Source organism: Watersipora subatra, chromosome 11 (assembly GCF_963576615.1).
Source record: "Watersipora subatra chromosome 11, tzWatSuba1.1, whole genome shotgun sequence".
Classification (NCBI taxonomy): Eukaryota; Metazoa; Bryozoa; class Gymnolaemata; order Cheilostomatida; family Watersiporidae; genus Watersipora; species Watersipora subatra.
In genome coordinates, this window is record NC_088718.1 from 10,394,735 (window position 1) to 10,417,806 (window position 23,072).

At 35.1% G+C, this 23,072-nt stretch overlaps 2 protein-coding genes across 2 annotated transcripts in view; both read left to right on the forward strand.

Moving 5' to 3' along the window:
• The first annotated feature begins 268 nt into the window (after nucleotides 1–268).
• Nucleotides 269–22,800, forward strand: LOC137408759 (uncharacterized). The gene is made up of 7 exons (XM_068095343.1): nucleotides 269–385; nucleotides 5,869–6,207; nucleotides 14,647–14,832; nucleotides 16,455–16,572; nucleotides 18,175–18,248; nucleotides 19,491–19,604; nucleotides 21,653–22,800. Exons 1-7 carry the CDS (start codon nucleotides 328–330, stop codon nucleotides 21,886–21,888), a joined length of 1,125 nt encoding a protein of 374 aa, XP_067951444.1. The 5' UTR covers nucleotides 269–327; the 3' UTR covers nucleotides 21,889–22,800.
• Nucleotides 19,721–23,072, forward strand: part of LOC137408758 (collagen alpha-1(III) chain-like) — a 340,292-nt gene continuing 336,940 nt past the window's right edge. Inside the window, exon 1 of the mRNA XM_068095342.1 lies at nucleotides 19,721–19,724. The gene's annotated coding sequence lies outside the window, so the exon portion shown is untranslated. The remainder of the gene's footprint in view (nucleotides 19,725–23,072) is intronic.

Consider the following 23,072-nt stretch of genomic DNA (forward strand, 5'->3'; position numbering starts at 1 on the left):
CACATGCTAGGAAACGGCTGCCTCTGTTGGAGCAATTACATATATCATAACAAGCGCATTATGTTTCACTTATCATCAAAGCCCAACTAACAATGTTATCTCCATTAACGCTACATAAGTATGATTAATAATCGCCTCTATGTGCCTGTCATAGAATGTGCCCTCTGACCTAGTGACTGTTATTCTGCTTACGCAGGAGATGTGATCATGGAAAAGCGAGTTAGCGCATTTAGTAAAGCGTGACTTAACAGATAGTCACACTAGAGAGTGAAGTATTGCCTCGTGAGACCAGCAGGAATTAGTCTTCTGATCAGTCAGGCATTGAAGATGGACGGAGCAGTGTTGTTAATGCTAGTAATCCTACTAACTACACACACTTTCCTAGGTGGGTAAACTTGTTGGATTCTTTGTAAGATGGTCGATATTTGTCCATAGTTTATGATTTCTGAAACTTTTTGGCTTGTTATATAAATGGTTTGCGATTTTTCTAACATTTCATTTTTATGAAAAGCTTAGAAACGACTAAATTCCAGGCTGGCAGAGTGTCACTTGCTCTATGAATGAAAATAAACAGATAGTACAATATTAGACGTGTCCAACAGTTCAATGTAACTACATCATTCACTGCTAGGTTTTTCTGAACTTATGATATCCATAGGTTAGGTTTTTGCATAAACCTTGCTAGAAACTGAATTTCTGAGGTTTATGATTAGGCCTTCTACTAACTAAAGAGTTTGTTAACTGGTACACATGTGGTCTTTTGCCAAGAATTTGAGGCTCACTTTGTTTTGAAATTTTATTTACTTTCATTTGATAAATACATAATTGATATAATTTATTAAACTAGTGAGGATACAGAAAAACTATTTCCTTTTGAAAGCTTCAAAAATCTACTCTGTGACAAGTTCATCCATTGTAAGCTGTATAGGGATGATGGTGCAGCTATGGTTCTGTGGTCTAGACATTCTGCCTGCTGGATTTTTCCTAGAAGAACAGGAAGGATGTCTCACATTAAAATGCTTTCTCTTGCTATATCTACAAACAGATTTGTCCATTGCGACTTTGCTGAATAGCGGTTTGCAGAAAGATGTTATGTTAGCTGTCAGATATGCTTTCGCTATGGAGAAATATAACTAGTTGGAAGCGCAGGTCAAAAGTTCCATAAACGCGATTTATTGGAGTTGCCTTTACGCCGACAAAGTTGAGTAGAGGCAACTCCACCTGACTTTGTCGAGTGGAGTTGTCTCCTGACAAAGTCGGAAGCAGAAAACGGTTGTAAAAATTGTTATGTCCCAGTAGCTGGCACCAAATCTGCCAAATGGCCATGTTTGTCCAATTTTGGTGGCAGTCTTTTATGCAGTACAACACGGAATTGACAATCATATTTCACAATGCTAATAGTGCCGAAAATAATAGCAATTGGAATGGATAACAATGTGGTATTGAATTAGCTAAAGAGGTAACCTATTTGGTATAAACTGAGTTTGAGTTGGTGTGATATAAATTTGTTGTAAAAACATATTTTAGATCATAATCATAAACCGACTAAAAGTCTTTTCAATTCTCTCAGAGGAAACACAACTCCACAAATCGTTCTAAATGCACCTTAAACACTGTACTTGAGTTGCAGCAAGTCATGGTTTAATTCGATACATTGCCCAGGCTTGATCCTCTTTTTTAGGTAAAAAGCTTCTCTATCCGACATTTTACTGAGAATTTTCTCCTGCTAAAAATGTTATTATTTGTTAAAAATATCAGGCAATGTTTTTAGTTTTTTGGTTTTCTTCAGATCATCTAGCTCAACTTTTGATTGGTTCCTTTAAGTAGGTTTACTACCAGCAATATAAACTGCGTTTTGTGTGAAATTTTGCTATAGGTAACACGAAACTTTGCATGAGGTATAACAAAAAAGAATAAAAAGGAAATAAATTGGGCCATTTCAGTTTTGCATGAGACATAAAACTTTATGAAGTTAGTTGTATTTTTTTATTTTTGTTGGCTCTTCATTTAGGGTAATGCAGCTGTTATTGACATACAGTTAAGACGATGCATTGGTTTTTTGAAGAGGTATAGTAGAACTTGGCCTATTGTATTGCTGAAGATAAGAGCCAAGGCCAAGGTTACTTTATATTTGTTGTGACTCATTTGTTTTTAACTGACTCACACTAAATACATGTAAGTATCCCACTTGATTCGTTTGAAGTATGTTGAAAAAAAAAACATTTATTGACCAACACACCATTTGTTGTGCACCTTCAATAAGTACAAACCTGGTGCAAGATTATGTGAATAAATGTAGTATTGTCTTTTCAAATCTTGATAAATTTGTCAGATGCCCTTAATTCTTTTCAAACAGACTATGGACTATGATGGAAGTTTTGAACCAGAAGATTTCAAAAGTGTTCAGCTGTAAAGCTAAGTTGCAAAAACGGTTAAAGCTAACTGGCTAAAGTCTATAAAAGCTTTTCAAATAAAGTTCAAAAGTAATTTCAAGTCACCAAATTGGGTGCTTGTAACATAGCCTCAGTGAATAAAGGGTTCAGGTTTTTACAGAGAAGAATTTTTTAATTATTCTTACAATTATCTATACTGTAAGTTGTCTAAAAAGTCGAAAAGTCAGTAGTCGCGGATAGAAGGGATAAAAACAACCAGCTCCTGAGTTTAATTTTCTAACATCCTATGTCTGACATTTTATTATTTTAAAATCTTAAAGGGTAATCGTTGAGCGACAAGCCAAAGCATCTGATATCGCAAATTGAAAAGCAGCAAAAAAATATTGCAACCAACTGGTTTCGATCTCGCAAACTTCCGTTTGGTTGGTTATCTAAATGTTTGATAGGCTGGTAAGGTAACTTCATTTTTTACAAGTGATAAATTCAATTGCTATATTCAGAACTCAAGGAATTTAATTTGGCAACCAATAATTCCCCTACCACTAATTGTCAAAGTTCAGTTCTCATCTGTATCACTACTTTTTATAACCTTTGGTACCCTCCATAATCCTTTGACTCGGTTGCTGGATACCCAACCCTTTACCAGCAGTTTGTCAGGCAAGTATGTCTGGCTATGTGGGAAGTTGGTTCCCACAAGTATTTCTTGAGGTTAAAGTCCTCTCTTAGACTTGTTGATTTCAGAAGTTGATGCATGTAGTCTAACAAACGGTTTTATTTGGCTGTGTAAGTCACACCATGATAGTGCACGGATTATCATAAGTATATTGTTTTTAATGTAACTATAGCCTTGGGGTCTAGAACATCTGACTTCCAAACTTTAAATTCCCAAAAAGGCCCCTTGTGGTGACAGGAATGACATCCAACCATAAACCATAACTGTCACGAACAACTTTTATCGTATTTATTAGGTAAATCAGACACGCTGATTCCGATTTTGTACTCAAAATAAAGATTAGTCTACTAACCTTCAGTCATTTAGGCTTTTTTAAAGCGTTTCAATGTCCGTTTCGAAAACAACACAATCGGCATTACAAGCTCCTCCCATAAATATGTGACGAAACCTAGCTTTTTCAGGGACGGAAGTTAGGAATGTTTAGTCCGATTTAAAATAATAGAGATTGGTGTCTTAAAACCCATTGTTACCTAAATCCAGCATGTAAAATAGTTTCAGTTTTTTATGAAAGGTATATAAACTATTTAAAATTGCACGTATCTTGTTGCATGATGTTTAAATAGGCTGAACGCCGAGAAAAATGAGCTCGAAAAGCGTGGTTTTATCACAAGCTGGTGTTTTTATCACGCTTTTTTAAATATGCAATGCTAAATAGCTTATCTACCTTTCAGAAAAGACTGATATTATTTTTAAGGATGAATTTAGATAATAATGGATTTTAAAACACCCATCTCTATTATTCTAAATCGGTCTAAACATCCCTACGTAACTTCTGTTCCTAAAAAGCTAGGTTTCGTCACGTATTTATGGGCGGAGCTTGTTATGCCGATCGTGTTGTTTTCGAGACCGATATTAAAACGCTATAGAAAAGCCTTCATTACTCTGAAAGTTAGTGGACTAATCTTTATTTTGAGTACAAAATCGGAATCAGCGTGTCTGATTTACCTAGCAAATACGACAAAAGTTGTTCATGACAGTTATGGTTTAAATTGCTCTCTGTAACTGGCCATGTCTCCAGTCGTGGAAGTTTCCTTTCTCCTAGGCTCAGACATGGCCAGCATAAACAGTAGAATCATTGTTTGTGTTAATACTTTTAAAAAACGCACAGCATCTGCTAGACATCACACTCGATCTTTGAGGAATTGCTCACGCAACAGAATAAGTTATTATGATGTGATACACAAGCAGTTGAATAATAGCCTGCCTTTTGGAAACCATGAACCAAACATGGAGCATTTGTTGACAAAACTCCCTTACTAATTAAAGAGCAGCAGAAATGGCTTTTAGTGGTTTGAATGTTTGAGGAAGCCAGTTTCATCTAGTAAATCTAGATTTTAAAAAAACTTCCTTTTTTGTTATTTTTACAAAAATCTAGTTATCTCAGGTATAATATTTTTGTGAAGCCTTGTTTTTATATAGCAGTTTTTACTCTAAATTGCATAAATAATTCTAAAGTTTTGCTTTATATTGTAAATCAAAATGCTCTCATGTGTACATTTCAGTTTTTTAAAGCGTATTTTCTGACAGACAGCTAACCAGTCTTAGCATAAAGGCAAGTGTAAATATCAAGCATTTCCCATACAAGTGAATACACTAACACTCCCTACTTCTGTTAGCAGCTTCAGTCTATCTATTAAAAGCTAGTTCCTAGACTAGCACACTGGACTCTGACAGTTTAGTGTGTTAAGAGAGATTGTCAAGTGTGCCATCAGAGCACATATAACAAGTATGTGCACAAATAATCTGTAAATATGGAAGCAGGTGATAAGACAAAGGTGTTAAAGATTTGGGCTGCTAAACCAAATGTTGAGTTTGAATCCTGTCAAAAGCAATATTTTATTCTAACCTCCAACCTTTACTTTGAACAGATGGAAATAACTCCTATCATAATAAAAGTTATTTTAGTGTGTTGTAATGAGAACTCCTATAGAGATTTTGCCATTTCTTGGCAAGTGCTGATGTTTACATGATGTACGAAATTAGATGACTACATGGGTAATAAAAATTGAGTGAGCAGCTTCAGTCTATCTATTAAAAGCTAGTTCCTAGACTAGCACACTGGACTCTGACAGTCTAGTCACTCTAGTGTGTTGTGAGAGATTGGCAAGTGTGCCAATAGAGCAAGCTAATGTTTCAATAAAGTGATCCTAAACAAAAATAATTAGGAATTTTAAAAAAAGTATAAAAAATGAGAAGCTTCAGATGACAGCGTACCGGGATTTTAAAACATAATCAGACACATCAAACTTTCTGAAATTTTCCTTCTTCTCAAAACCCATAACTTTAGGTTTCAAGTAATGCTGATCAGCTAATAATCATTGAATCATTTTCATCTCAAGCAGTAAAATGGCATCAAATCTTGGCAAGTCATTATATACTAGCAGTAAGTTTGACAATGCCCCGGATTTCTGTCATTGTCAATCAGACATCCTGCAGGTGGATGTTTAAGATGCAGGTTCACAAGGACCAGATGGGGTTTTGAAACTAAATATATTTAATGACCCGGTGGAAAGCACATGAAGTTAGATGAAGATGTGTGAAGTTTGTATGAATTTGGCCAAAATATGTGGAAATGCATAGCATTTACATGAATGAACAGACAGACCCAATGACATAGTGAAAATTATTAACATAGATTTAGATTTAAAACGTGTTAAAATTTTTTTCTTAGTAAGAATAAAATTAAACAAAAGTTACTTCTGTTATGGTGATATGATCAGAATTCTCTTCCTTCTTTTGTAGTCAAGGGAGAAGAAAGCAAGCACGGAGTAGCCTGTTATCACGATAGTCCATTTCGGACAGACACGCTCTCGTGTCAGGGAAACACTGTGATTCAAATAGCAAATATCGAAGTAGCGTTCACATATCAGTGTCTACAGACTGAACAGCTTTGTCCATGGCACTACCTCGGCAGCACCACAGCCTACTACACCTACATTCTGTCACAGTGTCAAGGGAAGAAGAGATGTTTGTTGAACAGCACTGAGGTCAGGGACCAAAAATACAAAGCCCAGTTTCATTTGTGTGGATATGGAAACATACAAGATCGTAACGCTGTCAGGGTTGAATACCTCTGCAAGGGTAAGACTATTTGAAGTCGCATAAAGGCTGGGTCGCACTATATCGCTTCAAGTTACAAAATATTCAGTGATTGTCTATGGTAACATGTTCTCAAACCCATCCACGTTTTCATCAGCGTGTAGTACGCGGCATAACTTTCTCATAAAGCAGTTCATTCGTGAAAATGATTTAAGGCTAGTCTTCCAGCAACTATCATGAAAGAAAATATAGAGGCAGCGATCTGTGATGAACAATCAATATCGCTGTGGAGCAAATTGCACAGGCTGTCGTGGGTGCTTTGCAAACTATCAAGTTTGACAGCTGCAATCTTTCCTGACGTAATGACGTCGTCAGTTTACAGTGCACATAATTGACAAATAGTCGAGTGGACAATGCCAACATACGGGGATATAGACATATAGTGTGAACCACCCTCGGCCTGCATTAGAGAGCTGTATTTGTATAACTATTGAGATTTCACTAAGCTACTTTTGGCATAGGGAGCAATCATTTTGTAAAAAAGGCTTATAACATAAGTTGCTATTTAGTTGCAATTCAAAAAAATAGACTTGTTTTTACAAATGTTTAGTATCAACTCTCTATTTGCCTAAAGTGTTGGTCAGTGCGTCAAGGACAGCAACTAACTTCATCGGCATCAAAATCTAGTGACAGTGTGTCAAAACATAGGGCATGAAGTTGTCAACTTTAGATAGGGTTTAGCCAAAATGTATTGAAAGTAAATAACAACTTGTGATAGTGTCTATAAACGTCTCAGAAGTTTATTTTAGAACATATTTATCATTCTAACTAATGATTGTTCTTTATAAAAGTGTTACCAAAGGAGATCCGCTACGCAAAGCCTTTGTAATTATATTTTAGATGTTTATAAAAAAGTAGGAAGCTTTCTGTGCTGAAAAGATTTTTATAAGTAAATATCTTTAACCCTTTGGCTGGATAAAAGTCCCGCAAAAACACTCAAAAATCGTGTCATTTATTTTTGAAAATTCAATAAAATCGGTATTCTATGAACATGCATAGCACAAACTGAGATTTATTTCTATTAACAAAATATTTTGTACATAAACATTCTCTTACATATCTACTACTACAAAAAAGCTACAACTTTGTACAATTGTCTGTGTATGAAATGCTTGGAAACATTCCTTTTGGTAGAGTCCAACGCTACAGCGTAGCCGTGCGAGCTACCATAACGATCACTTTTCTCTTTATTTTCAAAAGTTTTAAAAGTTTACATCACTTCTATCATCTGAATTAGTTTTATACTGATCAGAGAAATGATCAGCCGATCACTAACGATCGCAGGATCAAACAACTTTTTATTTTACCGTTTCGAACGTCGAACCGATGTTGACTGGTTTTTCTACCTTCCATATTTTTCCAAGGAGTCGCAATTCTTTTAGCTTCTAGACAAGGCAACATTTCTCAGATAATCGTTTCATATTGTAATTCATCAACTAATATCTTGTTGATGATATTTAAAACTTACTAGCGTTCATATCCTTTGTTTAATGTTGGTAAGTGACAGCTTTATAAACGTCTACCAAATGCAACATAAAAGTCGTTTCCCCGCGCAACCGATAAACAACATTTTGACGTTTCCCCAGCCAAAGGGTTAAGCTCAGGATAGTTTTATTTTCAGCGCAAATTGTTTCGCGACAAAAATCCATGAATGCGTTCAATGAGGACAGTTACAGTTATTCTTAATGCATGTGAAGACGATCCTTGAGTTTCTAATTGAATAGATTCTGGCATATTCATCCAGGGAAACAAAAGTTCTAAGATTGCTAATTGATCTTGACTTGCACAAAGTGGACCCAATGATGTAGTGCTAACCTTTTTTTAACCATAACTGTAAAGTTGAAATAAGTGGATGTAGGCGACCAAGAGTCGCAATGCGACATCACCACCATGTAGTGGCGGTTGGAACAGCTGGGGGCCTGGGGGCGCTGTAAGCCTCCCCAAGTGGGGTCCGAGGCAAAGCCCGGTTGCCAAAGCCTACAGGGCTTTAAAATCATGTATATGATATGAGAAATGAGCATATCTGTAGTAATAATTAAGTTGAGAAAATAATAAAAAATCAATGCCTTTGACCTTTGTCCTTTAGTACAAATGCTGACTGCCATTGGTTTGCCGGAAGCAGTAATCTGATCTTAGCCTTCGTGGTAGACAACCAATTAGGATCACAATCTTGTTATTATTACATGAACATCACATTACTGTATTGTACTGTGTGCTGCTTTTATATTGAATGGAACATATATGGAATATGGAATATATATTCAGAACAGAATTCTCTACAAGATAAGTATAAAATTGTTTAGCGAATACCATTCCTGCAAAATCTCTGATGCTTGCTTTGCATTGAAAGAGCGCGATGGGTTTATTATTGCTATGACGATAGCGATTTGGTTTTCCCGTTTTGAAAAATGATTAGAAATGGAATTGCTCAGCAAAAAGATTTTTGATTGATTGCACGTGATTGGCAACAAGGTTGCTTCATTAGAGACAAAATTTATTTGGTCTATCTAATGTGTAGGCTTTGTTATGAAAAGAAAAGTGAAACCATATTGATAAGCTGATACATCAGCTTCCGGTCTGTACTTCTAAAACTGCAAAAGCCAATACATCGGCTTATGGTCTGTACTTCTAAAACCGCGAAAGCAGATACATTGGCTTATGTTAGAGAAAGAGTTAAATAAGCCGGAGTGAGTCTGCTATTATAACTCTTCACTCATGCGAGAATGTTTTTACGTCACCGATTATCACTCTTATGTTACTAAAAATTAGTCTTATATTTTGGGATGCAGTCGAGTGTTGCAAGTGGGGCGTGTCGGTTTTCCAAACTACCAGCCTACCAAACCGAGAGCCAAAGAAAGCAACCAGTTACAAAGTACTTTTATTACTGTCAATATCATTTCTTTCAGTGCGATGGTTTTCATATTACAAGTCAGAGTTCCATAATATGGTAGATTTGGAACTTACCAAATAATTAATCAGCTATTTGTCTTTCATAATGGTAAATTAGCAATCTATATAATACTTAAGTATATTGGGAAGCTCCCACATTAACTTCACAGATTATAAAACAAAATTGTTTTAACTGTTCAATAAAACTGACTAATGCTTCTCAAAGTACTGCGAATCAAATTTATAGGGAAATTTTACCAAAAAGGCCCTACCTAGCGCTTAGCAGCAAAAGTACTAAATATTATAAGTTCACAAAACAAGCAAGTTAAGTATTTTAAAATTGTGTTATAGTTGTGAATTATTAAGCTTAATAGTTATGTTATGATGTTAAAGAACTTTTGAACTTTAAATAAAAAGTAATTAAGTTCGTTCATACAATCCATTATTGTACTGTTCGTGTGTTCACTATTAATAATGTTACCCCAGCAGCATTATCTGAACAACATATATAATACTGACTAGCGGGGAAACCTGGCAATGTTTGAGATTTTAATCAGATCGACCGCAGGTGGGTGCTTTAGAGGCTGGCTCACAAGAATTAGACAGATTTTTTAAACCAATTTTCTAGCAATTTGGGGGTAGACACTGAGCATGTGTGAATTTTGGATTAAATGGGATAAAAATTTTAGGAACTCATAGTGTTTACACAGGCTAACAGACAGACAATAGCAAAGTGGGATTTCTTGATATAGATGTTATTGTATTTAAAAAATGTTTTATTTGTGGAGCCTTTAGAACAATTTTATAGATTTAGTTTACAAAAACTCATATGGCTTAATTCAACTACGTGATCGATTTGCCAAACACATGTATTTATCAAATACTAAACTACAAAAACACTAAAACATAGTTTTTGTTTTAAACATAGTTTTTGCCAGATTCATTAAACAAATACTGATTTACATTTGCAAGCAAATAAATATGCTTGAACAGTTTTTTCTTAATAAAATTAAATATTCTTGTTTTTTCATAATTGTTAGTGAACTTTGTATTAGGATCTTGGTGGTCAATAACAACACTGTTTGCAGAAACACATTTCATAGAGCATATGCTAGTTTTGTTTGAAGTTTTGTTATAACATAGATCGATCACAAGCTTTTATGATAATGAGATATCACCTCAACTGCGACTTTAACTAAAATTATTATCGTCAAAAGCCTGTTTTGCTAAGGCTGATGTAGATAAACCCACTCAAGCACTCATATCAAATAGGAAACCAACTTTCTGAGCGTTTCTTGTTTTTGTTCTATAGTATCAGAAAACATCACCATTGTTTTTTTCTCTCGTGAACATTTTTGTGGAACAGCTTCATCTTATTGATAAAAAAACAGATTCTTTCAAATCATTATGTATTGCGTAATTGCTTGTTATCGTCTTAATGTCTATAGCAATATCCTAGTTTATTCATATTTCCAGACAATTGGCAAGTTCAGGATATGTTGATAGCTAGAGCTGTGGTTAGTGGCTACATAATGGGGCAGCTACCCAGGTCAAGGTCTAAGAGCACTTATGTTCAGTGAAGGGTCTTATTGGTTACACAAGCTAATCATATAAACAGATGTTGTTTTCATTGGCAGCACTTTGATAATATTACCACTACCCTAGGACACTTATATTTCGCTAGTATTTAGTTTCGTGAGTAGTATACAGAGTAAAATTTTGATGCAATTTAATTTCGCAGCTCTGATGAGTGCGAAAATATAGTGATGTGAAAATAAATGCAGTGGAACAAACATAATTAGATTCTTCAGGTTTGGTTCACCGGTAAGACAATTTTTTTCAATTTGGGACTAGTTTGTAATTGTAAACCGCAGGTAGAGCTGTGTAACAGAGATCAATAATGCAATTTGATCGCTTGCTGCTATTTGCTTCTTGGATTATCAATGAACAAAGCTTTTCGCGTTTTCGCTCGTTCGTTATGATAGTTTAGTTTCGCTCATGAAATTTTCGCGAGAGGATGACTCCGCGAAAACGTGAAAGTTAGCTGAGGCGAATACATAAGTGTCCTAGGGTAGGTTATATCGGCTAATCACTATGTCTCCATGACACAGATGATGCAGATTTGGAGTTGTGTGCACATTGGGTTATCCTGTGATAAGTGTTGCATGATGCAGATTAACACATGCCCTTTGTTAAAAAAGACAATGATTCTCACGGTCGTAGCGGCACATTCAGAACTTTTCAACTCAAAATAAGAACGACTGAAATGTTCAAAATGGAATAGCTTGCGCAGCATTTTTTGCGCATCCTCTGCAAGCACCGTTTTCATTTTCACCAACATGAAACATTCAATAACATTTTGCAAGTAACGACACTTGCTTGACTTTTGCATTTGTGTCGTTTCCAGCTTTCGGAAACTTTCCAATCAAGTCTGATGCTGAGTGTATGCTAGCCAATCAAGTTTGATGCTGAGTGTATTCTAGCCACTCAAGTCTGATGCTGAGTGTATGCTAGCCAATCAAGTCTGATGCTGAGTGTATTCTAGCCAATCAAGTCTGGGTGTACAGTATATTAGCCAATGAATTGTGACTCGGGATGTAAATTGCCAAATGTTTAAACCTGCTTGTATCCACAATTTTTATATTCGTTAGTTATAAAATTGTCTTGTAATGGAAAGCTTATCTGTTTCAGTAACTTTCCAAAATGTAAAGATAATTAGACAATATGAAGCCAGCAATGCAAACTGCTCTAACATGATTGACTTATTGTCACTCTTTTAGCTTTTCCTGCTATTGCCCAAATGCCTCGCATCACAGAAAACATGAGTCATCGATCAATATTGACATAGACATACAAAAGCTAACGGTTGACCTCACTGTTCGGGTTTTGATCAGGCCTTATAAACATATTTCATCAGAAGTAAATACTATAATCATGGAGTCCTCTCAGTTTTGTTTACTTTATATTGGAAGATTTTTATTTCCTTTCTTACACTAGTTTTAAAAACGAGTATTTGTCTAACAATGGATATGGGGAACAGACCAAATTACAAGAAACATAGGCTTAGCTGAAAGCAGTTCACGGATATGTTTCAATAGATTTTGCTTCGATGATGCAATATAAAAAAGCTGATAAGCCTATTTTTGCTGAATAATGGTTTTAAGATCATATGACCAGTGACCAAGTACATGCAAAAGGAAATTACTAACGCATGAAGATAGAATGTACGCTACGCTGTACACTGTGATCATCACAAACAAAACAGTAAAGTTCATAGACTGCGAACTTACAAAGTTTGAGCTCGAACAGCAGGGTTAGGTTCAGCAGACAATTAGCCTGGTATAACATTATCAATAGTTTGTTGAACGAATGTCGATATTTTCAGTAGTTCATTCGGTGTTGATGTTTGCCTGATGCTGTCAGTATTGTCTGATATCAATGTCTGTCCGATGTCTCTCCGATATTGTCAATAGTATGTTTGATATCAACGTCTGTCCGATATTGTCGATAGTTCGTTTGGTGTCAGTGTTTGTCTGATGTCACTTTAGCTAAATTCTGGTTTAATACCCAAACACATCCTCGTGTTTGGAAGGTTTTGTGAGCTGATCTTCAGCTGTATTATGTAGAGTTTCACACCAACCTTCTGAAGTTGTAATAACCACAACTTCTGCATCGGCAGCGGTATGGCTCTTCAGATTTATTTCAACTAATTAAACTCTTGATTACTTTTACTCTCGTTTAAGCCTCAAAGCCTAATTATTTCGTTCCAAAAGATTTTATTGGCAAATGGCTTGTGAAAAGCACTCGGCAGGTGCTAACCATCTGGTGTATGCTGAAATAGGCAAGTTTTGATTGATGTTTCATCTTTTATCAAATAAAGGTAGTGTTTGTATTCCTTTCACCACCCTAGAAGTCTAGTGTGCTATGGGAGATCGTCATATGTGATAACTACATGTACGATTGCTCAAAGGTGTTGAATGGAACAGGCGCTGGAGTGATGGGCTGTCAACCTTAGCTCTCTCACTACCGCAAGCCGATGTATCGGCTCGGGTTGTCTTCTCTTTGTGGCCGGAAGCTGATACTTCGGCTTTTAGACAGTGCGTTAATTTTTTTATAATTACTCAGCTTTCGCTTCAGATAGACCAATAAGATCTGGTTTCCATGAGAACAAACTCGTTGCTAATGATACAGACTAATCAGCAGGCCTCTCACTAGCGACTCACTGATTATCAAATAGAAAGTTCACCGTGGAAAAAGCACGGACAAAAAAGAATACCGCGATCATTTACAGCTGTAGAAGCTTCTAACATTCATAACCATCGGGACTCCAGTAACTCTAAATCGAGTGATTCTGACTCTTCTAGTGCATGTACTTCCTGTGAAAAACTGTAATAGTAACCGAATATTATGGGGACAGTCAAAATATGACTATCAAAATTGTTGGCAAAATACTGTTGGTAAAGTTTGTAAAATTTTTGTCGTTTTTTAATTAAATTAATGTAAGGTTTTTATTTATTTCCTAATCATGTATTTTCCTTTCAACAACCTGTTTTTTAAATTAGGTGTATATCTTCATTCTTTCTCAAGTTATCACAAAATTAGTGACTTTATGTCAAAATTTGTGTGAATAGAAAATAAAATTTGGGCAGAGCTAGAAATAAATTCGGTAGCGAAAGAGTTGATGGGCACAAGTTTGAATCCCGTGTGAGGAAATATTTTTTCCCAATCATAAACCATGGCAACTGTCTGCCTATACCGAATATTCCTTGCGAAACAATGACATACAAAATGTAACTGAATACAGTCAGGTATGCCATGGAAACCTAGCCAATAGTGTGGAAGAAGTGAGTTCCCCATGAAATAAAATACAGAGCAAGTACTAATCACCATCTTAAAAGAACAACGTATCTATCAGTTAGTTCTTCTCCTTTTGCTATAGCTTTGTTCCAGGAATCTCAAAGATGGGTCTATCATTAGTACATATCATACCCCTCGCATTCCTTCTCTAATTTCCTAAGTAGTTCAACTATCCATGACGACATTCCCTTATGATTCATCATACATGTACGTACATTCCTGGCTATTCTTGAGAATTGTCTTCCTTTTGTTGATTCATCTGCTATCATCCCTGTATAGTACAATGTTTGATAATCTTAGATGCACTCCTATACGTTGTAAGAGTTATCTTCTTTTTGTTGATTCATCTACTATCATCCATGCATAGTGCAGTGCGTGATAATCGTGCATGCATTCCTTGAACTTCTATAAGTCATGAGAGTTATCTTCCCTTGGTTTATTCGCAGGCATAGTACACAGTGTTTGATATCTAATAAAAAATTAACGCTCTTTCAAACTGTTTGGGCCTGTTTGGGTCAGTGATTATTGGGGAGGTTTATGCACCCTCCTCTCACTATTTGATTGTCTGCAAGTGAAAGACAACCAAAAGAATGAACTGCATAACAGGAATAAAAGTAAACTATTCAAGGGAGATAAATCTTTATTTACAAATGGAGTGCAATTTTTTATTCGCAGGTGCAAGCCTAATAACTCCCGATAGAGGATATAGTCCGGGGGTAACGTCTGCGGGTGAGAATATTACTATTATGCTCACCCATTCATCGACAGATGTTACTTCAGACTTGGTCACTGATGAATTTCATACAACCCAAGATGTTCAATTCCCTTCTTCAACTTTATCGGGAATGCAACAGATTTCAGGTAACTTAAAAAAAGAAATGATTTGATTGCACAAACAATCTTTACTAAACCAACTCTGCTATAAGTTAAAGTAAATGCCTACAAAAATCATGACCTGTACAAAGATGCATCTAGTCAGTTTTAATACACGGAAAAAATCATTAGACAAACTTTTACTATAATAAGAGCCGTGTCTGTCCGTCTGTCCTAAGCCACAATTGTAAGCTGGAAAAAAGATTGCTTCATATAGGATTTGAACTCACATCTTTCATCATGGGGCCAACCACACAAATTCCTGTAATCATCACTTACCTGCAGAATTCCCGAAGCCATGATTGAAAGTGGCGAAAAATATTACGTCGTACTGGATTGTTTTCTCTATGCATATATAACGCTTTACATATCTTTCGGTCGGGCTTGATCCGACCATGTACAATTTCCACCAATGAGAGTAGGGCCTAGTTTTGTTTTTTAATTGTTTTGCTTAGCATAAAAATCTGTGACTCTATATTTTGTGTTGACTCAGCCGATTTCACTCTTTTTCTTCAGCAGTTCTCAACTCAGTAAAAAACTGTTCCATTTAATCGACCGCATTTACTTTAAATAAAAGTATGTCTTATGTTGGGAGTAACTGGGTGGCAGTAGGGCAAGACAATCAAAATTTCTGTTGTCAAAATATTCTATTGGGAAAAGCAGCAAAGTTAACAATGTGAAAAAACACTTGCCGCTGAATGACTTCATCTACATATTATTTTTCTTCATTAGATTTAACCAATGCTTGCATTTAATTGGACAACCTTCTAGTAGCAAACGCAACATTATTTTTTATTTTTTTACAAATGCTTAGTTTATATGGCAGTAAATAGAATCTCACAACCTTAAAACAGGAAGTGGCTAGAATGTTTTGAGCTCAGTTTTTAATCATGTACCCAACTTAAACCCAACGCGAGAGCATCTGTGGTCTAGTGGTCTAAAAAGTCTTGCCTGCAAACAGCAGGTTGAGCTTATTCCCAGCAAAGGTCACTGATGGTGACAACAATGACATCCAACCTTGAACTGCTCTCTATAACTGGCTGTGTCTCCAGTCAACATGGTTCCCTTCCTACAGAACTCAGACATGTCCAACCAAGATCATGGGGCGATTTTTTGTCCAACAATTCTCTTTAACAAACCTGCCTCAGCCTTCGCTTGCAGACATGATACTAAATCTTCACGAGATTTATCACATGCACCTCTCAATAATTTTCTGATCCTTCCACAAGTTTGTATTTTTATAACAAAAACCAACAGAAGAAAGAGTTGATGCCAGAGTAATACTATAACTACTGCTTAAATATTATTTGGGAACGCAACCAAGAGTTTACTTTATAAATAACTGTCAGGTCCCTTAAATACTTGACAGAACCTGCACAGTGGACCAAGTGTTTCAGATTTTGGTTCATAAAAACAGCTCCTGCAGACATCATACTCAGCCTTCAGGAGATTGCTTCATAGTCCTAGTCCCCAATTCATACAAACTTTGGAAGCTTTGGTTTGTCTGCTTTGTGACCACCTCTAAACAATAACCTTTTTTGCTAACTTTTGACTATAAACCATGAAATTCAGGTCTATACTGACAACAATTGTTTATTATTCATTTTTAGCAAATGACGGCGACAGCGTGCTGCCTTTAACAACAATACTTGGTATCGTTGCTGGAGCTGTCATAGTATTGGCTCTTGTCTGTTTTGCTGTCGTAATTCTTGTCAGGAGAAAAGGAAGGTGAGGAAACTTTAGCCTACGGCAGTTAAAAGATGAACTTACACAAACTTTTAGTAGATTTTATCAGAAAGTATAAATATTATTTTATCATTTGAAATTGTTTTCGATGTTTGAGGTGATCTGACTGCCACAATGTTTCAAGATTAAATTTGACAAAACTTGAACACGATTAAAATGCTCCGATCAATCGATAGTCTGATTATGGCGTCTATAACTGCTAAAAGATCGACAGAATAGAGACACCTAACGCTTCAACTTGACCATAATAGCTGATATCAACTATAGCCATGATAACAACTAGTGATGTCATTTTACACACATCTTTCTTCTAAGCATTTTAATGGTGATCAAGTTTTATTGATTTCAATCTAAAGACATCATGGCAGTCAGATTACCTCACACATCAAAGACAATTGGAAATTATGGAGAAATACGGATAATAAAATAATAAAATTTATAAAATTTGTGTCAGTTCATTTTTAAGCAAAGTCCAGCTTTCATATGATGTAGCAAAAAACAGGTAAAACATTTGTAAAGGTGGCATTTGATGCAGTGCATGAAGGTGCTGTAATTAGATTAATTGCTCAGCCAGTTACAATTAATATGAATACAGTGTTTTTGAGCCTTCAAGTTTTTCGCACAATTACCATGTTTCCATGTTGGGGTTAATCTGCTATTTTGTGTGATCTGCTTAAAGGAAAGGACAAATTTTGTTGCTCGCAAATTTTTATTAAATGCGAAAGATGAAAACGGCACTTGTGAATTATGCGTGAGAAAATACCATGCAAGCTATTCCATTTTAAACATTTTCTACACTTCAGCCATTCCTACTTTGTTTTGACAAGACCGGAGTGCGCCGCTATGACCTCTGGCATAGAATTTCTTTTCCTTAACAAAGCGCATACATTAATTCGCAACATGTGAATGTCTGTTGAAATACTTATCGCGTGTAACTCAATGTGCACACAATTCTAAATCAGCACGATGGAAACAGTGACGTCTGCTCTATTCAGATTTGGTTCATCGATACAGCACCCATATTATGTCATCGGTCATGAAAATGTTATAGATATAGATGCCACCTGCTGAATAGTGTTAATACCAATGGTGTTAATACCAGTGGGTAATGCCAAAACACAGTAGCTATCACTGCCACATTCTAAATAATGTCATTTGTCATTTAAGATGCAGTAGATAGAACTATCATTTTCTGAGCAACGTTTTCCAAATATTACCAACCATAGATCATCTGATTTATGTGTTCTATGACAAACAGGTAGTGTATATCCTAGCTACCATGCAACAGCCAATATGTACTATACTACATGTTATTTTACATGACTTGTGAAATGAAATTTGACATTACACATGATTTGGCATGCGACACGACATGTGATGGGACATGTGACATGACATGTGACATGACATGTGACATGACATGTGACATGACACGTGACATGACACGTGACATGACACGTGACATGAGACGTGACATGACACATGACATGTTACATGTCATGCTACATGAATTGCAACACAACAAAAGTCTTATCATTCCCAAAATACAAATAATTACATATCACTTCATCCTTCTTTTAACAGAAAAAACAACCACAAACCGCGACCCCCATCTGCTGCTGATTTTACCTATTACTGTTCCACAACTGGACCACAGGGTAAGCTTTTAGCTACTTACTGTTTTTTATAAATTCAATTTATATTTACTTTAAATAGACTTATTGTGTTTATTTAATTGACTTCACTAATGATGTCTGTAATATTATGGTATATCATTATGATTCCATGATTGGAAGACACTCTTTGTAGGAGTTGTTATTCCTTTGTAGAAGCTATCGTTCCTTAGTAAAAATTATTCCTTTTTGCACCTGACCTTTTTAAAAGAATAGTGATTTTTTGCAAGAATCGTGATTCCTTCACAAAAATTATTGTTTTTATAAATAAGCTATTTCTTCCTAGGAGTTGTCATTCCTTCATAGTTTTGTTCTTTCATAGGAGTTGTTATCTCTTTGAGGTCGTGATCCTTCATAGTTTTTATTCTTTTAAAGAAACTTTTATTTCTTTTAAAAGGTACTTGGTAGTTTTTAAAAGAACCTACTTGGCAGTGTTTTTTTCGACACAGAAGATTTAGGCTGAATTTTCTTTGGCATACTGTCAAGACATTAAGCTCTCCGGCTAAATAATTTCTGAGCGCATATCATACCATACCATTATTAATAAAATCGTTATTTGCTGCTAACACAGGAGCAATAAAAAATTTTAGAAACTATTTAACTTGTTTAATCAGCAGCTTTCATTTTCAGTTTATAATTAAAATTTAGTTAAACTGTGCATTCTTACATTAAACTGCTAAAAATTGCTGCTGCACCAATAGGAAAAGAGACCTCGGAAACAACCAGATATTATTTATGGTTATTGAAATCTCTGAGTAATAGCAGTTCTCTATATCCAGAGACACTTCATGGACGGTATTCTTCAAGAAATACTAATATTGAAATAACTTCCTTTGAAGATTAATTGCTTTTAATTGTTGCTATTACCCGGATTTGGAGCGCATGTATTTTGCTGATTGCCAATCCTCAAAGGATTGAAGATTGGCAATCCTTAAAGGGTTGAAGATTGGCAATCCTCAAAGGATTGAAGATTGGCAATCCTCAAAGGGTTGGCGCTTAGTATTAAATTGCATTGTTTATTTTGTTTCCTGCCACTTTATACAGGTTTGTAATAGCATCCTCTGAACCAAGGTTGTTTACAGTACAGCATTTCCAGCCTATAACAATCGGGAGAAGAATATTCCTAGTCTAACTTTGTAACCGTCTACCTTATTTGTAATCATCCATGAAAGCAGGTTGATTTGTTGAAAGTTCTTTGCATAATTAATGTTCTTCATGTCCTTACAGGTTCCACTTCTCAATTACAAGTACCTAACAATAATAAAACATTGGGAAGTACGTGTTACAGCCTGGCAGGTGCAACCTCGGAGCTCTACTACTCTTCTCCTGCTGCTAACTCAAGTATGTTATTTATAGTGTTGCTAGCCATGCTGCTGAAAGTACTTAAGAGTGAGTGGAGCTGACTTTCACTTTATCTTTATTATAATAATAGCTGTGTCTGTCTGTATGTCCAAAGCCATAGTTGAATGTTGGGAAAAAATATCGCATTGTACAGGATTCGAACCTGCAACATTCACCTTAGTAGACCGACTCTCTTGGCACCTGCACCAATCAATGTCTTACTAAATTTTGGTATAACTATGCAGAGAGTTATTACCTCTGGCAATCTCACACAGCAAACGACATCTCTCATGATGTCACATGGTACTAATCCATCTATCCGCCCAAACCTGCAGTTGGAGTTACTATTTTCAGCACGGCATTATTGCACTCTAACAACTGCCCCAATCAATAATTGTAGAATCCTTGTACGTATAGTTATTACACCTGACAATATATTGCGGTAAAATTGACTGCCAGGATACTAATTTGTATAAAAACAAGAAATAGTCCTATCTCAACTAGTTTAGTGAGTCGAGCTCACTGCATTCCTTTTAGATTTACATAAAGGTTTAGCTAAAACCTTTGATGCTTTTCCAGACAACATCATTTGTGGCACAAACATTTTAGGACATGCTGAGTATTTCTACTTTCTAAGAGTTAGTTATACACACAGAAGCTCTTTTTTCTACCTGATATACAAACTTTAAAAAAAGCGTTTTTGTAGACCTTTATGGTTGAGTGGTCTAATGAAGTGATGTCATTAGTAGGCAATAGCAACGAACAATAATTCTAGATTAGTTATTCAATAGTAATCTCATTGGTCAACACCTAAAGAAAACAAACAACACATTGAAATTCACTCATCCAAGAACCTCTATAAATGTCTGTTTATAACACTCCTATTTCTGAATCGTTTTTCTAAACCGGTTTTAAACGTAGTTAAGAACTTTGTAATACTATCTAGTTTTCAAACAGAAATTGCTTTAAATATTCTATTTATAGATAGCTCTCTTTATATTTGACTAATAGCAAAATCTAGGTTTATTCTTTTGGGTTTTAAAGTCATTTAAAGCCAAATTAATGCCAATTATTTGTCATCAATATTCATTAAACTATTATCAAAACTATTATCAATAAAGACATAAAAAGGAATAAAGGTTTTTCGAGTCATGCTTTGCCAGATTGCGTTAAAAGTGCAAAGAAATATATCTTAACTTTTAACAATTTTTGTAAATATAAATAAAACAGTTAAAATCTCATAATTTAGTTATAACTGAATATTTATGTGTATCAGTAGAAGCCAAGTTTTTTTTTAGATATTTTTTTAGATATTTTTATTGCATTGAGTAATAAAATGATTAAAATATGCCTGATGAACTATTGACTTGTGATTCTGCTGACACTCTGCTCCAAGGTATACATGGCTCACATCACAGTCAATGATGGCAAGAATTTAAGTAAAAAACTAACCTTGACTTTGCATAGTACACAGAGAAACACCATCACAGTTATTGTAGCTATTTGTTTTTCATTTTATCACTAACTAGCAGTAAGCCTAGTGATGCATGGAATTTTTATCACGTTTAATCAGATAGGCAGCAGGTGGGTCTTTAAAAGGCTGATTCACAGAAATCAGAGAAAGTTTGGAAACCAAATATTTTATGAGCCTGACAGAAGGCATTCATGTAGCATATCTACCTAAAGTTTTGATAAAATCGGCCAAAAATGTGGAAACACAGCCTTTGTGCAAACTGACAGACACGCAAACACAATAAAAATATGGGATTTATCAATTTTAAATTATTTAATAAATTTAATTAAATAATTTGAATAATTGAATTTGAAAACTTATTCAAATTACACACACAACTGTGATTTATCTGTTTAATTGATTTAATTCTAATTGTTTTAGTTTTATTCGTTAATTGTTAATTTTTATATTCTTCAGAATATTTTAGGTTACTTGTATTGACACACTGACATGACAAGTGACACTTGACACGTGACACTTGACATGCACGCTAGTAACTAGTTTAAATGTCAAGCAGCATGCTACATATTTGCAGATGCTGATCATGTATATGAAGAGATACTGGAATCACCTCCACCTGTACCCACCGTCCCACCTCCTTTAGCCCCTCCAACTAATGTCTACAATGAATGTGAGAGTTGTCCTCCCTGCCCATGCTGCACTGAAAATGATTCTTCTAGTCATACTGTCAAAACCATTGATAATAGCCTGTACAACTATGTTTGGAAGGGGGCGTCTGCTCTCAACACTGACAATCGTAACCTTATATAATCAATGCTCAACTACATCTATATATGGAGGAGTACGCATAGAGTTACCAAAGAATGCCTATGTACATAGAGTCATCAGCTTATTTATTCAAGCCAATCTGAGATTCACATGTTTAAAAGTTAAAATAATTCATAAGATGTAATTTAAAAAAATTATTTTACAGAGTTTTAATTCAACTTTTTTCTGTAATTAAAAGAAAACTTTTAAGTTTACTCACCACTCACAAATTTCTGTAGAGCTAAACTAGTGGACCATTAATAAGGACCAATAATATGCCAATCATATGTTTTCAATTTTATAAAATTCTAAAGTCTGCTTGAAAAGAAACACGTGAATTTTTTATTTTACTAAAATTGTTAGCAGCGCAAACCACACACCTTGTGTCTAATGCAAAACTTTCTTGTGTTAATAATACAAGAAGTGATTGATAGAAAGCATCACCCAAGTTATTTATCACGAGACAAAAATTACTGTCTCCAATTTCGAAATATTTTTGAAATCTTTAAAGATGCAGTTGGTTTCTTTTTATAAGCTTTGGGAATGTATTTATTTCATACCAGTTCAGCACCAAATTCATGGTTGGAATAGACAAGAAAGACTCTCAGATAGTGGAATATACTGGAAAATGTTGTTATCCTTTTACCTGTTGAATCATTAATAAGCAAGATAACAGTAGGAAGTTAATTTTTTTTTATCTAAAGATAATTAACTGCACTGTGAAAGTTAGGATAAAAGTTTAAAATGACAGTTTGCTTGATTTTCCTTTTTTCCAGTTTTTTAATAATTGTTATACTTTTTCTTGTCAAAGATATTTTAATATGCAATCAAATATGATACTCAATTTTTGTTGCTTTTTCTATTTTTTTAGTAGAAGTTTATCACAATACAAATATAGCCATATGTTGCTACGCTGATTAAATTTTTGCTTCCCCAAGTTTGTTTTTATGTTACTATAATTACCTGTTTTTTTATTTGCTTACTTTTGGATGATTTTAAGCCATGAAGAACTTTGGGAACCATGAGAAATAGCTTAGAACATAAAGTCACAATCATATTCCTCAACCAAGCTACTACAATCTTAAATGAAATGTTTAGAGTAGGAGTTTCCTTCTCTTTTATTTGTCAACAGTAGATAACTCCCAGTTTTTGCGTACTTCTCATCAGCCAAAGCTTGCATACAAACT

What these genes read in the sequence shown, in the direction of transcription:
- LOC137408759 (XM_068095343.1), top strand. Translation starts at nt 328, where the DNA reads ATGGACGGAGCAGTGTTGTTAATGCTAGTAATCCTACTAACTACACAC. An exon ending in CTTGTCAGGAGAAAAGGAAG is followed by an intron (nt 16,573 to 18,174) that starts GTGAGGAAACTT and finishes TTCTTTTAACAG; the next exon opens with AAAAAACAACCACAAACCGC. An exon ending in TTCTCCTGCTGCTAACTCAA is followed by an intron (nt 19,605 to 21,652) that starts GTATGTTATTTA and finishes ACATATTTGCAG; the next exon opens with ATGCTGATCATGTATATGAA.